General features: G+C 39.0%; 2 protein-coding genes across 5 annotated transcripts in view; one reads left to right on the top strand and one right to left on the bottom strand.

Annotated features, from left to right (window-relative positions):
* LOC108966499 (tyrosine-protein phosphatase 99A) overlaps window positions 1-19,199 on the top strand; it is a gene marked incomplete at its 5' end in the record, with an annotated part of 228,901 nt that overhangs the window by 107,562 nt on the left and 102,140 nt on the right.
* On the bottom strand, window positions 17,480-18,762 carry LOC108966521 (60S ribosomal protein L3-like). Its single transcript, XM_018929469.1, is given in 2 exon segments — window positions 17,480-17,913; window positions 17,916-18,762. Coding segments are annotated over 2 exon segments (1,203 nt in total). The 3' UTR covers window positions 17,480-17,557.

Raw genomic sequence — 19,199 nt, 5'->3', positions numbered from 1 at the left:
AGATATAGATATAGATATAGATATAGATATAGATATAGATATAGATATAGATATAGATATAGATATAGATATAGATATAGATATAGATATAGATAGAGATATAGATATAGATATAGATATAGATACACAAGTAGATAGAATTCGAGTGTATCCATTAGGTCTTACCAACAGTGAGGAAGTCTTCCTCTTCCTCTGCTTCCGCCGACGCGTACAACGTCGAATACTTTCAGAGCTAGAGTGTTATCGTCCATTCGGACAACATGACCTAGCCACAGTAACTGTTGTCTTTTAATTCGCTGAACTATGTCAATGTCATAGTATATTTCGTACAGCTCATTGTTCCATCGACTCACAAAGGCAGCTCTTTTACGTGCTGTCAAAGGCAGCTTTGAAGTGGACGAAGAGATGGTGTGTATCGAATATCTTGTAAGTTCTTGATTTTTCAAGCCTAAAGTCACACTGTTAAGGTCCAATCAGTTTGTTGACGGTGGCCTACAGTCCTTCACACACTGCGCTCGATAGATATGAGGTTCTTTGATATGTTAAGCAGGGTTAGCCCAGGGTAGTTGGCGCAGATTGCGCAACTTCAAAGAAAATAATAAAACATTTGCTCCTTTTAAATGAAATTGAACCCATCAGTGACTTGGAAAATTTTTTGCAGTCGTGTGGGGTTGCCAATATATTGCATTTCTTTTTGTTTATTAGGCAAGGAAATACAAAAAAAACTCTCAACATCCGCTTTTAATAAGCGGAAGTGGTATACAGCCGCTTCAGCACGTTCTTAAGCAATTAAATTATTTGCACAGTTCGCAGCAAGCGCTTAAATATAAGCTTCTGCTAGCAATTTCATTAAGCCAGCTAACGTCAAGGCAGTAGAGGAGTAAAAAACTAGCATTTATTTAAACACTTTAAGTGAATTGCATGCCAATAGGTAAGGTTACGGCTCACGATTATTTCCACAAGGGAATAAGTGTGTATATATGTATATATAATATATAAAAAAATATATATATATATTAAAGTATAGCAGTGTATATAAGAATGTTTGTATGAATGGATAGTACATTGGCACTGACCAGGCGAAGTTCGCCCATACTTCACGCTGCAATAAGTAATTACAACTTGGGAATCTCATAAAAATTGAACAATGCTTTAAATGCCAGGCAGCTGCGGAGGAGCGTGTGTAGTCAGGGATTGAGAGCCAACAAGTTTTCGCAGTGCTTAAGCATAATACGCCAAGCACACACACACCAACGCAACAGTAAAGTATGTGAATGCTAAGTGCGTTAGTGTGTGCGTGTGAAGACAGAAAATATCCGTGTGTATGTGTGTGTTGAGGGTATTGAATTTATGCGTTAATATGGAGTACTTATTGCCTATGTATAAATACAGTTATATGTGGCTTTGTAGCCACATCCGCTATGCATCACTGTGCTGTGTACCGTTGAGTGTGCGCCGCCGGTTTTGGGCTGCACTTTTAATTTGTATTTACCTGGCGTAGCGCTACTAAGCCGCGGACCATAAATTCCAACATGAAAATTAAACCGACAGAGCAATTTCAGTTGTAAATCTTGGCGCATCAATGGGGGTGTGGCAGATGGGGGCTTGGCGCAGAGATCGAGTCGCAAATAAACACACGCTCACACAAATAACGGCAAATATACACTTGGAGTAAAACAACAATGGCTGAACTGCACTCCAATTGCCATGGCTTGCAGGTGTGTTCATAATTTCCTGCCACGGCACACACACACACACGCACATAGGTAAATATATGTGCTGCCAACACAAGTGCAGCTGGCAGCACTCCCCACAATGGAACTGAAAATATGCGCTAAGGCACTCACAGTATCCACAATAACAAGAAATATTTGTTGCAACATGCCCACCTACACAAACGAACGCACACGCTCCCATTCAGGACCAAGAATGCCAGTTTGCAACTGTGTGCGCTCCATTACAGACGCACCCACACCAGCGCCCGTAAAACTCCGCGCGCATCCACTTGGTTGCCGCGGCGCGCACTTCATTTCGCAAATGCTATGTTGCAGGTATGCGTTGCGTGCAACATACCTGCTATGCGGCGCAAGTAACGTTACATTACTATTGCTACACAACTGCAAATGTGTGGCGTAAGGACTCGTGTGTCTATTTCAGAGCGCGCCCTGCCGAGCAAAAACAACGAGCGCATGTAAGTACCAACAACAACAATAAGAAGCAACAGCACAGCAACAATGTAGGCAGTATCCACAAGCGCGCACAGCAGCAGCGGTGGCACACACAGTAGTTAATAGTAACATGCCACACGATGCGGACAAAATGAAATGTGGACGCTAAGAACTGGCAAAGCTGGCGAGTGCAACACAAAACTCGCGCCGTTATGTTGCACTGGATTAATGACAAAACGTAAATCAAAAGTCAGTTTGCAAACATAGCCGCAAACACACACACACACACACACCTATGCGCGGGCGGAGTTGCACGCGCGCCCACAACGCTCAACGGTGCGGTGGCGTAGTCCCTGCGGTCTGCTGGTGCTCGCGTGTTCTTGCATTGTTGTTGCTTCGGTATTACTTAAAATTCTAGCTCAGTTCATAAGCGGCTCAAGCCTTCGCGTTGCGGCGAGCAACCTCCGACCCAGCCGCTCCCCAGCGGCGCTTCTACGAGTTTGCCGCCTTGCTGGCGTTGTTACTGTTGGGGTGTGTTTGTGTGTGAATAAGCGGCAAGCGTACGATCTTTGTCTAGAGAGCATCATCATAATTCTTGACGCTGTCACAATGCCACAGAATCCATAAATGTAACTGTAAATGGGAACAACATGCGATTCTGCGGCAGCAATGTTGCATGCTGCTGTTGAGGCATGTATGTGTGTGATGGCGGTATTGTGCATATGTATTGGTGTTGTTATATGATTACATTTTGCTTGTTGTTCGGGTTCAAATCACTTTGAGCTTCTCACATTTAACGTGTTTAGTAGCATTATTAAACGTAATTTTCTTGTGAGTTAAAATTGCCGTTTGAATTCTATTCTTTATATCTCTCAAATCATATTCCTGATAATGGATATGTCGATTATCAAATGTTTTGAAATGTAATTTTTTGATTCAAGCGAAATATAGTTTTTGCTTCCACAAGCTAGCCAATCGGAGATTCCAAGTGCAGCCAGGCTGTTCTACATCTGGTGTTTCCAACGGAGTGAAGGTCTTCTTCTTCCTCTGCCTCTCTCGGCAGATACTGCGTCGAATACTCTCAGAGTTGGAATGTTTTTACCATTCGGACGACACAACCTAGGCAGCGTTGCCGTTGTCCTTGATACGCTGAACTATAACAATGTCGTCGTATATCTCATACAGCTCATCGTTGCGTAAAGGACCATAAATCTTCCGCATAACCTTTCTCTCGAAAACTCGTAACGTCGACTCATCAGATGTTCTCCTCGTTCATGTCTCTGTACCATATAGAAGGACGGAGATGATAAGTTACTTGTAGAATTTGGTCTTTGTTCGTCGAGAGTCGACATTACTTCTCTATTGCCTAATCAATCCGAAGTAGCACTTGTTGGAAAATGTTATTCTTCGTTGGATTTCGAGACTGACATTATCATATTGTTGATGTTGATGTTGGTCCAAGATAGACGAAATTGTCTACGACTTCAAAATTATGAGTGTCAACAGTGACGTATACGACGGCTATTGGCTGAATGACAGGAGATATATCGTCTTGCTCTCGCTTACTACCACACCCGTTTGCTTCGCTTGCTTATCCATTCGGAAAAAATCAGAACAAACGGCGTGGTTGATACGGCCAATGGTATCGATGTCATCTTGGTGGAGATTGCACCTTTTCTGTTCAGATCGTCTATTTTCTCCAGCAGTATTTAGATTGAAGAAGTCGCACGATAGCGAGTCACCTTGTCTAAAACCTCGTTTGGTATCGAACGGCTCGGAGAGTTCCTTCCCGATCCTGACGGAGCTTTGGTATTGCTCAACAACAGTTTTGCACAGCCGTAATAGTTTCTTTTCAATGAAAAAGACATAACAGCCACAGAAGACAGATCTCTCTCTCTCTTAATGAAAGCCACTTTATTTTCAATCTAACAAAGTTCGAGACCATGGCTCCTGCAATGAGAGAAGATTCCAGCTAGATTACAACAATTCTAAATACACGTTATATTGGACTAAACCTACTGCTTGCTTAATGAATATTTTAACTCCATGAAGCTTAAAAATTCTATATACTTCACTCCTACGCATATGTCCGTTACCAACTGTGCTAATAGCATATTTCATTTCGAATGCCAAGTCATTGCAACAATCGCAGCAATGATTACTTCCAAAAAGTCACTGGTCACTGGAGTTCATAAAAGTGCCCACATCATACATTTGAATCACAGCAGCGAGCTAAAATGGTTTTAATAGTTTAAGTATCCAATTTGTCATATTAATTATTTGATTCAATTCCAGATATTGAGTATTTGATTTCATTAATAACCATGATTGGCAACAGGTAGTAACTGAGTGTTTTAGTGGAAGTCTCGCGCAATCATACATATATTCCCATAATCATTATATATTGACAAAGGCATTTAAGGAAAATTATTGGAATTACTGCCCTTTATTGTTCACTTTATATAATTTATAACTTCGTTTATACTTACAACTGTATCCTGCATAAATAATAGAGATCAAAGCAATATATTGATATTAAATTTATTTATTATGGGGTTACATGGGTTTCGTTGGTCTTTTTCAATAGTTCTTTTTCATATAAAAAATTAGTAAGTTTTTTTCTTCAAATTATTTCAAAGTTACACATATTTTGCAAAGATTCTGCGAAATTTTGAAAGGAAAATATTCAAGACTCGGCCATTACGACGTCATTTGCGGTAATCTCTCGGAAAAAGGGTACCTCCAAGGTGCCAACGGAATCTCTTACAGATTCATCAAAAGTAAAAGAAAACAAGTAAGGATGGACTAAGGTGCAGGTGCAACTGAACATTTAATACTCTTGCAACTTGCAGGAATCAATGCCAGAGAAATACCTCTTCGCTTGCGGCAGATGATATCTTAATGCAGGGTTGCACCACCGGAGCTGACCGTTTGTTTACGCATTTAGTATAGCTTGTTCGACCCGCTACTCTGCAATGTTTCGCAAATCGAAGACAGATATTATTTTCCCACACCGGGTTCTTTCTTAATACGCTTATAGACTGCGTTCATCGTGTCATTTCAATCTAATCTTAGTGAATCGGAATGAATTTACTGCCACTTTAAATATTTTTAAAAAATAAAATCATAGTTGTCATAGTACGAGTACACTTGTCATCGAAAAGTACCTTCTTAACAAAAAAGAGTAAGACTTGGTTGATACTTTTAAAATTCTTAATTTAGTCCTCAAAGTCTATATCGTTCCCTTATTCCTCCTTGACTTCAAAACACTTGTGCCAACGTTTTTTTTTCAATCCTCGAAACAGTTGTTAAAGTCAATTTCCGGAACAGCCTTCAATGCGCGTAACATTTCACGTTTAATGTCTTCACTTGCCTCAAAACGCTTTCCCTCACTCAGAAGTGACTCGAAGCTGAACAAGCGAATACGGTGGTTGCCACATGGTTTTAATTGAAACTCACCAAAAATCAATGCAGTTGCGACGGTGCTTTGTCGTCGTGCAAAAAGTAGGAGTTTTCGGCCCTTAATTCCGGCCTCTTTTTACGAATAGCTCCGCGCAAACGATGCAAAACACTCAAATAGTATTTCTTGTTGAGAGTTTGGCTGGTCGGAAAGAACTCGGAGTGCACCACACCGTGATAATCGAATAAAATAGTCGATATATCCTCGATTTTTAAACTGTTTTGAGGCGTTTTTTTCGCTTCGGCTCACCTTTGCCACGATGGTCGTCTATTTCCGGATCGTAAACATAGATCCAAGACTTATCGCCAGAAGTAATACGTTTCATGAGATCTTGGCAGACGGAAAGCATTGTTTTACAGACGTTAACTCAACAATGTTTTTCGAAAAAAATTTCTGTTTTTGGAACCAAGCGTGCCTTCAGTTTTCTTATGCCCAAATTATCATTCAAAATGATTTTCACTGATCCTTGCAATATTCCAACGATGCAAGTAATTCCTTTTGACTGTTAATCAACGATTCTGAAGCACCAATTCCTTTATCTTATTGACTTTTTGTTCATCAATTGATGGCCATTCTGGACGTCGTCAACGCGTTCTTGACCCTCTTTGAATAATTTTTACCATTCAGAAACACTTGCTCGCGACAAATAATTAACACCAAATTTTCCAATATTCCTAACGTTTCGGCACCAGAAATTTGATTCCACTTTCAGCATTTACGGAAACTTCTTTGTTGAATAATTTCACTCATCGTAAAAGTCGCCCAATACGCTCTATGTTTGTACTTAAGAAAGAAAAGCGTATACTAAAAATTATTTTGTGTGACATTAGGCACAGATGTCACTGACAGTCATACCAACCTAGAAAAAAAAGAAATTCAACGAAAGCGTTTTCGAGCTAAATTTGAAATAAAAAGTCTTACTGCATTTTGCCGACAGTATGGAACATGGTTACTCCTCTAAATCAAATACTAATATAACCATAAATGAGGCAAATATATATGCCATTTCCAAAACATACTTATTTAGTGATGCAAGGCACAGCGTTTACTGTGTAATGAAGCAATAAAATTATTTCTCTTACATAACACTATAAATATATTACGAGCCAATACTGAAACGACAGCAAACATTTTTAATGTCCTTTTCACCTGACAACCGGTTGCTGGAAAAAAAGTAATGTGACTTTTACAAGGCAAACCGAAAAAGTGGTAATAAGCTACATAGTTCCATCAACCTGCCTGAGTAGTGAGTAGTGAGGCTACTCCCACTCCCACCCCATCAGCTGTGCTTCAAAGAGTAATCAAAGCGCAAAAAACAACTTAACCAGAAAACGGCCGTTGTGTGGTGGGAGTTATAAACATAAAAGTGCTGACAGCCAAGCGCCAGCTGGTTTATAGCCTACGAAAGCGCAGAGAAAACACCAGCATCGCTGACTGAATGATTGGCTACATATGCCACCGAATGATTGATACACGCCGCGCTCACTGATTTCGCCGACTTCCTTGTTTTTTTTTTTTTTTTTTCGCTTGCAGGGGGCTACGGTCAGTGCTGGCTCATGATTGTTTTCGACATAACGGTATTTTTATGTTTTGACTTTTCCCTTGCCGCCAGCGCTGCACTCTTTGCCGATTCCGTCCGCTCCCAAGTGCCATGCTGCAATACTTTCTGTTTTTGTTATTTTTGTTGTTCTGTGCTTTATTACTTCGCCTTTAATAAAAACATAAACATTTTCAGATTTTTAGTTGAATCTATAAAGTTGCACATTGGCAGTCCGTTACTTATGCGTCGTAAAAATTCATATATTGCAACAACAACAAACTCACTGCCTTCGTCGACGAATACGAAAAGGTATTAAATAATGGGTCGTTAAGTGCACAAGTGGGTTGGGAGTTGGTGGGCAAGCAGGCGCTGCTGGGAAGCGCAATGTGTGCGCCAAATGAGATAAAATTACGTATTTTATTAATAAATATTTCGCAATGATTTGTTTGTGTGCGTGTGTGTTCAACTGTGTTCTAGCAAAACATGTGTATGTCATTTGTTTATATTCCCTTTACACACGCCTACCGACCCCCTCCACAACATGCCACACACAGGCTTTTTGTCTCACAGCGCACATGACGAGTTTATCATAAAAACGCGACTGCGACTGCGACTGCGCCGCCTCGGGCACAATAAAATTTCGTCCATTATGTCAAATAATAAAATATTTTCCCTCTAATATATTGCTTGTTAATTTTTGTCGTAATTTCCTTTTATATGTGTCATATCAGCACATTGCAGCGTCCATCCGCTGCCACTCCCACTCACGACTTCTACATGCAAACACAAGCAAATAAATTCTCAACCGCTTACACCATTTCCTTTGTTCTCACGTCACTGGCTTTTTTATGACTACCGTTATTTGTTCCCTGAGTGCTTATTTGTTTTTGTATAATTTTAATAGGCTTTTAAGTTAATAAAAGGCATTTGTGCGTTGAATGCCACCCTCGAAACGCAGTCTTTGTTGGACGGTAATCAGTAATGCAATTTCATATTTTAACTTTAATAAATTGCTGTTTTTCTTTCTAATTCTTACAACTTCTATGAGTCTTCCGATTAAAGTAGATTCATAAAAATATTTCGTTTCATTTTTTAGTTCAACTCTAGGCAAAATTACCACAGCAAGCATATTTATTTGCTTTGGCGCCGTCTGGTTCGCGATGGCTCACTCAAAACTAACGGGCTTAGCATTGGCTTGCACTCACTCAGCTGTGACTAATATCGATTTGTGTTAGGTCAGTAGAAGGTTGGGTTAGGTTAGGTTAATCTGGTAGACTAATGAGCCACGCATAGACCAGTTTTTGGTCCTTTGCGTTACTAGATGAAGTTCAGTTACTAGGTCCATGGGGAGTAGTTATAGTTACAGGAAACTTGCACTTGACACAAATGACAACAGTGTTGGTCACATTTTCGTTAACCGTACATTATTCTCGAAAATCTCGTACACTATTTATTGCCGTCTATGGCTTTATGGCTTGCCACACAGTAAAAGTTGCTTGCTTTTGTCAATATTTTCCACTGCTGCCCTGCTTCTCAACATAGTTCTGGCCGATATGCAATACGAGTTTAATGCCTTGATTACTGCTTGGCTGTCTACGTAGATGTTGGTTCTGGATTTGTCTGCAGGGGTATTAGAGACAAGGCTTTGGCTCAGGCAATATATATGTATACCTCAGCTTGATATATACTGCAGTGATCAGGCAACTTAAAAGGCTGCCTAACTTTGGACAGTATATCCCAACACCAAATCTTAAACTATGTTTACTTACCATTACCCACCGAGCTATGCACGAATGTTCTGTATTTTAATGTAATTGTAATTTTCCTACAGCCAGTAGTCGTCCTGCCGATTTTCTGCGCTGTTTTCAACGAAGAGATCTATAAACGACAGGTTTAGTACAATTTCAAGAGCCGCCATTGGATTTGTACTTAAAGCTTCCGTTATGCACAGCGTGGCGAGCCTCTGAATCCCTTCCACTGGCTTTCGATAGGTGGATTTCGGTACGCCTGTTCACTATACTACTGCAACGTAGAACAGAATTGGTCTCACAATAGCTGCGTAACAGTAATGCCTAAAAGAGGAGAGAGCTCCCAGATTGTACTGAGCATCTGCCTATAAAGCATTGCTAGCCTTTGTCAATCTTTCTCTCACATTGTGCTTTCACAGCAGTTTGCTGTCGAAGACTACATCAACGTACTTGATATGGTCCTTGAGAAAGTGTTGCGTCCCATTTACCGAAGATAGCCTATGTGAAGGGATTTGCTTCTTATAGTGAGTACAAGCAGAATCCGACAATCAAACCCACAGCACTTTCGATGCCTAATTCTGGACTGTATTGAGTGGTTGTCATAGTACTGCAATGGTCTGTAGACATCTACCTGTCATTAAGACGGCAAAGTCATCCGCATATGTCACTATCTTAAGATTTTCCCGTCTTAGCAGTTTATTCACCACTAATGTCCATAGAAGCGGAGATACACCTCCTTGCGGAGTATCTCTTCAAAGTCCTTGGTAATTTTAACGTCGTTCGATTCTTCTCTTATCCTACTAGAGGTCAAGGTCTGATATAATATAATATACTTAGGCTGATTTCGTATGGAGACTAAATCCTGATTTCGCAACAATTTCAATTAGTGATAAAATTCTCTTGTCGGTGCCAAAATGGTTTTGTGCTAATTTTTTTTTTTTTTTTTTTTTTTTTTTTTTTTTTTTTTTTTTTTTTTTTTTTTTTTTTTTTTTTTTTTTGTTTTTTTTTGGCAAACCATGATCACTGATTTTAAGTCTCATGCTTTTATTTTAAATTCGGAACTGATCTGAAATATGCAAGACCAGCCTGGTTGCTTTGAAGAGAGCGCTTAAACTACTTTAAAGAGGTATACTCATACTCTCTTGAACGACTTCAACTCTTTAACTTGCAAAATTTCTAATTTATATATATTTTTTTCCTGCAGAGACTAGAATTTATATAATTTAATTATATTAAAACTAAAAGCATACAACTAGGCGCAATTTATTCTTAGGTTACCTAAGTCACATACCATCAATGTTAAATCGCATACAACTGGAGAAAATTATGAAAAATCTAACAAAAAGGTTTCAAAGTTGGTTGGTAAACCAAATACTAAGATTTTTAAATTACCCTACCGCCTACGCAAACACTTTCAAAGCTATTTTTAACTCTCAATTTATTATATCAAAACACAGCCGATTATAAATTTTCGCTTGCGGCGCAATGATTTTAAACTTTCCAGAAAATAAAACACATAACGCACATACACACACACATCAAAAGGAACCGTATCGAAGGCATACGAAAATGATGATGAAAGCGAAGGAAGGAAATTTCAGTAACCTACCGAAACTCCAATGAAAATCCGCTTAAACACACGCGCCCACTCGTACAGTCTGCCATAAAGTACGCTAATTACCAATTTTACCTGCCGCACAAGCAACACAGCTTTCTGTACACTAATTGTTATTGTTGGTGCGCGAGCTGCGCTTACGCAATAGAACATTTCCTGAACAGCGTCAAAGTGTGCGCGTCTCACCGCAGTCGTACAAATGTTGGGCCCAACGCTGACGCCGTTGAGGTGTAACGTTGTAAATGCGAGGAAATGAACTTGACTGTGTGTGTATGTTGTTGTTGTTGGCGCTATGTAGCACCCGCAGGTCTCATAAAAATACAATGAAAAATTTTGACTGCATTTTCGCCACTCATTTCATGCTGACTTCGCTCGCTGCCTGTTTCGTAGCCTACCTTAAGGCGTTGCGCCTTAGCATTTGCAATACTTCTGGATTTTTTTTTTTTTTTTTTTTTTTTTTTTTTTTTTTTTTTTTTTTTTTTTTTTTTTTTTTTTTTTTTTTTTTTTTTTTTTTTTTTTTTTTTGGTGCTTCTGACTATTTTCACGTTTCCGAAACAAATATTTTTATTACCCAACATGTACTAGTATATTTTATTATTGTTGTTATTTTTATTACTTTTTCCCCTTGACATTCCATTTTGCTCTCTCCATTACCATTACCACTGCTTGGATTAACGTTTATTTTAATGAGTTTGCTTGGCTGCTCGCACCTTGCCGTTGCCCTATTTGTATGTTGAATTCTCTAGTCTTGTTGTTGTTGTTTTTATTGCATTTAACGGCTATTTAGCTAACCCCTAAACGGCGACAAGCGCTACAACATTACTTTGCGGTTCGCCGCAATGCCCCCCAAACGCATGACGCTTGGAGTCACTTAGATTTTTCCACCTTGAGCATACTACTGGAGTTTGGGGCAAACACCCTTCTTTCACAGTTTGCTGTTGGTAGGCTGTAATTAATTAGTGTTTGGAAAATAATATATAAAAATGGCTTCCTTATTTGAGGTGTATATTTTTAATTTTTATTACTTTTTCTGTAAGGAAAAATTATTTCTTTTCTTAATAACGCTGATTTTATGGAAGCTTAAATGTTGCTCCATTATTAGAGCTTTACGTTTCTGCTTTTAAAATAAATAAAATGAACTAACGCTTAGTTTGATGAAATATTTTTTAACTCAAGTGACCTTTGCGATTTATTGGGGTACCTGTAATTATACAAGGTGCGTTCCAAAGTAAACAGGACTGTAAAAAAAAAACAGAACAAACGGATTTTTCGGCAAACTCAATTTATTTTATTCAAAATAGTCTCCTTTTGCTTCAATACAGCTTACCAAAAGCATGTCGAACGAGTATTTTATTAGCTCGTTGGCCGGTATGGCCGCCAGGATGCCGGTGCAAGCTTTTTGAGTAGCCTCTACGTCTGCATAACGCTTTCCTTTCATGGGCAAATGCATTTTTCCGAAAAGGAAGAAGTCGCMTGGTGCCATATCAAGTGAATACGGGGAGTGGTTAATGGTTAAAAAATGATTTTTGATCAAATAATCGATCACAAGCGATGATTGATGAGACGGCGCATTATCGCGCAACAAACGCCAACTTTCATCATCGCGATATTCGGGCCGAACACGTCGAATACGGCGCACAAAACGGTTGAAAACTAAAAGGTCGAATACCACATTAACATTTTGGCCGGATGGAAAAAATTCTTTGTGGACAATTCCCTTGAAATCATAAGAACAAATCAGCATTGTTTTCACTTTTGACACTTTTTCTTTGACACATGTTGATCGTCATTTATGTCCTCACCACCACTTTGAAAACGTTGACACCACTCGTCCACTCTGCTACGGTATAGGCAATCATCGCTCTTTGTTCGTAGGTCATTTTCGCATCGACACTTTCAATGTATCAAATGTTATGAAATTCTCACTGGACAATGGATAAACATAGCACAATAACCGTTCGTGAAGTAAAAAGCTTGCATGTTTTCCTTTAGTATTATTAGTACATGACCTCTGCGATCCTGGAAAACATTCTGACATTCCATCACACCCTGATCCGTCATTCAGCCCTTTCAGAAATTTAAATACTAATGCAGTAAATACTTATACCGTTCAGCGACTCCCGTATTTAATATTCTGGTTCAATAGCCCGACGAATGACACTTACGCAATCCGGCAGCTATACCTAAACAAATTTGTTAAATGGTTTAAATGCTTTGTCGTTTATTCAAAGTGATTTGAACTTAGTATTTGTGGACATCCAAAAGGTTCATTGTGGGAACATTGAAGTCCTTATTGCCAGCATCGGGATCATAAATACTAGTACTAGTTAAGAGTCGTGGCAATTAGCAGATGCCATACAGTTATTAGGAGTATTGTATATAATCAGAAAGTTTTTCCGAATTTAGATTCCTTACTCTTTCCCATTATTTATCAATATTATAATTCTTAAAAATAATTATCGCATAGTTCGGTAATAATCATTTCATTCAGTGATTTAACTCAATTCAATAATTACGCAATTAACCATGTGAATGCAGAACATTAGTTGCCAGCTCTCAGTTCTTATTTATACCTGATCAAAATTAACCCGGACAATATAAAAGTATCTGCTGAAATGGCTTTCAGAGACTTCAGCGAAAATAAGTTTTTCTTGCTTCGATTTCATTTTGGAACGCCATTCGCTAGATTTTTGGACATATGCAAATGTTAAAGTCGCGTCTAGTAACCAGTATTGAAGCGTTAGAGATGCTTCGGACCCAGTTGCGCTATCGGGCATATCTTTCCCGTTCTCTAGTCGACGTCGTTTTTGCAAAAAATACGGACCCTTTAGTATATTATATCTATCATTGTCACGCTTAATACCCAAAACATTAAACAAATTGTAAAGAATTGATTCATAACAATTGTTGATCCTTTGCTATTTCTCTGATCCCAACAAGGGTATTTTCAAGCGCTATTTCCTTCTCCTAGATGATCTTTTTGGCTCACATATTGCGATCTGACACGTTCATTACACCAATTATCCTTGGTAGATCGCTCAAATCACAATAATTCACAAAGACTTTTACTACAACTTATAGGAACAGAAGTCTACATTTCGCTGCCAATCTGATCAATGCCACCCGCTACAGTGACTTTCCTTACTGCAAACTTAATTTTTCGACTATGGAACAACATACAAGTATACTGTCCTTACCTAGGCTATCATTAATATTACATTAGATGTCATGTTGGGGCAACGCACTTAACTGCGCGCCAAGCGCTCACACAATCAATAATAAACCATTAACTGGCGTTGTTAATTGTCGCAAAAGACTTCATCAGCAAATCAACTGCACTGAGTACACACATGATATATACTTCGAAACGGACTCCAACGCTGACATTTCACAAAGTCCTTTGAATATAAAAATTAAATATGCTCTAAGTTTATGTGTATAACTGCTAAATAGCATTAAATACCCAATAAAAGACACTTGTTAGACTTTGTCATGTCTGGCCACTATCAGTACGCTAATTCACCAGCTGCTCGCTGTCCCACCATTAAAAGCTAATAAATGCGCCAAAGAGACTTTGTTAAACTGGAGCAACAACAACATACAGGCGACCTTATGTAGTACCTTCATCCGCTCATTCTTGTATGATATACATTTATGTTTGTACGTATGTATGTTGACTTTCATGTTAATAACCAATATGGCGCTTACAGTACTATTATGCACGCACACATTAACAGGCATGAGTATGAGTTTAGTGACGGTTTAGTTGATTGTGTCAAGCAGGAAGTGCTCCAATAATTTTTTGAACTTAAAAGCACAACTACAATTGAGCAAAGTAGTTCAAAAAGTGTTTGGAAAATTCTAAAATAATATACTTTCTAAGGCACTTTATGCTGATTTATGGTGACTAAGGTAATAGGTTCCTTTAGCTTGCATGTATCGCGCACCAAGGGAGACACCAATCATGGCACTTAATGCTATACTGCAATTAGAATCCATAGATATAAAGGTAAGCTGGCTCTTTAAGAGCACGTGTCTCTAATCTCTTAAAAATTCTCAAACGCTTTGAGTTCATTAGATATTATTTGGATCATGGCGTCAAACCAAATCAAACTCTGGTGGTATTTCCTCCACTCACATACCTTTCAGGGGGATGTGAATAGTTGCAAACCGCTAAAGCAGAGAGGCACTAAAGCTTCTTATCGAATGGGTCTAAACTCGGCTGCAGGTTGTTGACAGATTCTACTACAGGCAACCATCCATCAACAATGAATACAGGTTTCCGTTTTTCAAACCGAGTTTGCTGCCATTATGACGTCAGTCGAACAGCGGCTGCGGAGTGGAGCCACTTTCAGAAGGTAACTATCCACTTTAGTAGTAGAACAGCGATACCATAGCTGAGTTCTTAAACGTACGCTGAAGGCTAGCAAGGGAATGCATTATTACGTTATCAATATATCGAGAATTCATTTCGCCTTCGCGTTAAAGTTGGACATCTTATGGTATGTCAATTGTAAAAGCTGCTTGAAAGAAAACGAATTTCAGAAATCTGTCGAGTTTACATTCCTTGGACACACAAAAATCCGCGTCCGTTCCGGTTACGTAGACTCGACTGTGGTTTGAACGAATTTAAACACTTGCAAGCTCACGCTTTCAGATTTCCCACAGAACTTGATTCGTATTGCTTTGTGGGCGCATCGTCGACTTGGTTTTCGAATAAACGCTGGAAATTTGTACGAAAATTGAAAGTGTCCTCTTTTTATTTAAATTTATTGTGCCATAAAATATTTTATCGGACTTACAATAATAACAATTCGCTATTATTAATTTACTAGCCCGCATTTAACGAATATGACGACATTCATCCTGCCTTGGTTGTCAAAAAAGTCTTGCGGTATTTTCGCTAGTTGGCGCTGAGAGCGCGTAGTTCTAGTTTTATTCGTCGCATCGGGTCATGCTATACCTTTTTGGGAAGCTCATTTCACGCGCTAACACGTGTTTGATTGATCATCGTTTCTTTTAAGTCGTTCGTGAGTTATAGCGTCGCAAACATGGAGCACAATACAGAGAAAATACGTCATAATTTACAGTACAACTACGATAAAGGCAAAAATGTATCTCAAGCCGCCAATAAAATTTGTGATGTTTATGGACCCGATACAGTTTCCATTTCTACCGCACAACGCTGGTTTCAACGTTTTCGTTCTGGTGTAGAGGTGGTCGAAGATGCGCCACGCTCCTGAAGGCCTGTCGCCAAAAATTGCGATAAAATCGCTGAATTGGTCGAAAGAGATCGGCATAGTAGCAGCTGTAGCATCGGTCAAGAGCTGGGCATGAGTCATCAAAAAAAAAATTTTATGAAAAAATGAAAATTCAATAAAAAAAAAACACCGTAAGAATTCCGCAAAAATTCCGCAAGACTTTTTTGACAACCTAATATATCTGTCTTCACTTCGAATATCTAATTGGCGCCACGTAGCGAAAAGAAGAAACGTCTGGCGCGCGGTTGTTAACTCGGCTATAATCGCGTAAGCGGTGACTACGCCAATCAAGAAGAAGAATATATCAGCTTATATGTAAAAAGTGGATTTTGAAAACTATATGATTTCAGATATATACGAAATCGGTTCACACTTCTCATGGTCCTGTCCTATACGCCAAATATTATAGTTTCCTCTCGGCCGACTATGAAAAGTATAGTACGGTAACGCGAGTATACGACATGTACAATATCTCTAGTGCTTAACCGCAACCCCATGTTGGGGGTTTTTAATCTCTTCCGCAAAGCCATTAGCATAAAATACCTGCAACATATGAAAATGCGTGCAATGGTGACGTGAATAATCACTTAAATGTTTACAGCTTTATTTTTGGTTTTATTGCCACACACTACTACTAATACGTGCTCATAAATTGATAGACTATAGTGTCAAACGATTATATTGCATGCACTTCTTTTATTGGCGTAGATTTACCAAGTACTTGTTGAAATGAAATTCGTGTAGAGGTAAGCTGGGTTGTTGGCTGATAACAAATTAATTACGTAATATCCCTGCCATGCATAATACAAATTAATAGTTCTCCTAGTCACGAGCTACATATAATCCTGTATAACAGATAAACATGCAGAAATGTACTTTTGGAAGCAATTATTACTCACGCGCATGTGGAAAGTAGTATGAGGAATATGAAGGTTTAAAGAAAATTTGGTTCTTGGCTTAATTTTGTGAGCGCTGTTTCATTTTTTATATATAGTATATTTCTTATTGCCTATTGGAATTAAGTTTCAAGCATATTTCTTATAAAAGTTCATATTATAGATTTAATAAATATTGAAGCAACCTTTTGTAAGCCTCGGCTGGGTGACCTTAAGTGCCTTTCACGAATGCTTTCAAAATCCGAGGAGAATTTTGAATTTTGAAAACTTAGAAATCTTACAGGAAACCAAATTTAACAAATTCGAATGCGGTGGGATAACTCTCGTTTATCAAAGAAACATTCTTCAATGTGAAGATGTATTATCGTGGTCTAAAGTCCTTGAATTTTCTGTCCACTGGTGGTTTGTGACAGATTGCCTTACGTAAATAGCTCAAAACAGCGAAGTAGTATAACTTACAAGGTAATCAACGAAAATGGATAACATCACTTTAATTTTTGACCGGCCTTGACGATGTTTCTTCGTTATTAGTTCATTTTTGAACCGCCATTCGCTGGTTATTGGACATTTTCGACGTCATATTTATGAAACCAAGTGTTGTTAATATTAGTGATGCATTTGATGAATGTATGACTCTCAGCTATGTTGACAACCATCTTACTCAAAGTTTGTTTTGCAACTGATTCAGATCTTTTGGAATGAGTCTACTAGCATTGCCACGCTTTATACCCAAAACATTAACCAAAAGTGTATGGAGTCTATTCAAAAGAAATTTTAAGATCTTCTTACTATTTACTATTTATTTTATTTTATACCACAATCAATGTGGTAATGAAGTGTTAATACAATTAACAAACAGAAATTTACATTTATGCGGTCGCCGAAGTGGTGGCAGCACCAGCGGCGGCAACCTCCTCCTTGATGCGATCCTTCTTGAGTGGACCCATGAATGCCAATTTGTCGGCTGGGGTTTGGAAACGACCATGACCCATCTTCGACGATGTGTCGAKGAACTTGAGTTTGATTTGTTCCAAAGCAGAGCGCTTGGTGTGTTTCAGCAAAGACTTGCGGAGTGTGAGCACACGCTTCTTGGAGCCAATRCAACAACCCTTGAGCATGACGAAGTCATTGGTGACTTCACCATAATGGGGGAAACCACCCATGGGTGTAATGCTCTTATCGGTGAAATCGTACTCGGTGGAGGCGTTATTTTTGATAACCTTGCCTTCTTGTTGATTTCGGTACGGTGATGGTAACCCTTTTGACCGGCACGTGCGACGGTGAAGGACACACGGAATGGATGCCAGGCTCCAATATAAGCAACCTTGCGCAGACCCTTGTGCGTCTTACGTGGCAATTTCTTGGCGTGCCAACGAGCAGTAACACCCTTGAAACTTTTACCTTTGATAACACCAACGCAATCAATCATCTCATCCTGTCCGAAGACATTGCTTACTTGCACAGGTTTCTCCAAGTTCTCACGAACCCATTTAACCTTATCTTCAATAGAACCACCGTTCAATTGGACTTCCATGATATGGGCCTTCTCTTGGCGTTGCTTAATCAAACGGATCTGTGAATGAGCAATAACGCGGATGACCTTGCAGTAACGGAGCATCTTGCGGAAGTCATTTTCAATGCTCTTCTTGCCCAAATCAACTTCCCATTTCTTGCTGGATTTGGTGAAAGCCTTCTTCTTTGATTTGTACCAGTTCTTGTAGAAACGGCGACGGCACTCCTCGGATAAGTGTTGTGCCCATACATTGACGAGAGCACGGAGACCGTAGGGAGTCTCAATGTAACCTACAGCACCAACAACAATCATTGGTGGAGTTTCCAAAACAGTTACGGCTTCAACAACCTCCTTCTTATTGATCTTGGATCCAGGACGGGCCGCTTCACGAACGATGTGTGTCATACCAGCTTTGTAACCAATGAAGCATGTTAAATGCACTGGTTTGCTGTCATCATCCTTGGGGAAGGCCTTAACCTTACCACGATGGCGAGCTGATCGCTTCTTGGGGTAGAACGCCATAGAGCCATGGGTAGGCGCGGAGAATTTACGATGAGACATTTCTCAGAAAAATTTTCGACGCTTCCGATCACTTTGAGCGACGATGTCAGAATGTTATGTGTTGTCGATTTGCAAACACTATTGCCTTAACCTTTTCCATGAGACAAGCTTTCTATGACTTCGTGACCTTCACTGAATGCTTTATGCCATACAAATACTTGTGTTCGTGAAAAAGTAGACTCAGACGTAACGTCTGCAATATGTACTACAACTACTTTGTAGCCATTATTTCACGGCGAACACAAAACGTTTAGAAAATTGGATACATGGCGACATAAAATTCTCAAAAATTCAAGGAAACCCAATTCCAGTCATAATGATTACATCCACTTAGAAATCTTTTTTTTTTTTTTTTTTTTTTTTTGGAATTTTTCTTTCAATGAATTGTAATTTTAGTTAATTAATTATTTTTTTGTAATCATAAAAATTTAATTTAA

Source organism: Bactrocera latifrons, unplaced genomic scaffold (assembly GCF_001853355.1).
Source record: "Bactrocera latifrons isolate USDA-ARS-PBARC rearing strain unplaced genomic scaffold, ASM185335v1 scaffold_10, whole genome shotgun sequence".
NCBI classification, from domain to species: domain Eukaryota; kingdom Metazoa; phylum Arthropoda; class Insecta; order Diptera; family Tephritidae; genus Bactrocera; species Bactrocera latifrons.
The sequence above is the reverse complement of the archived record's forward strand: the minus strand, read 5'-3'. Positions and strand labels throughout refer to the sequence as shown.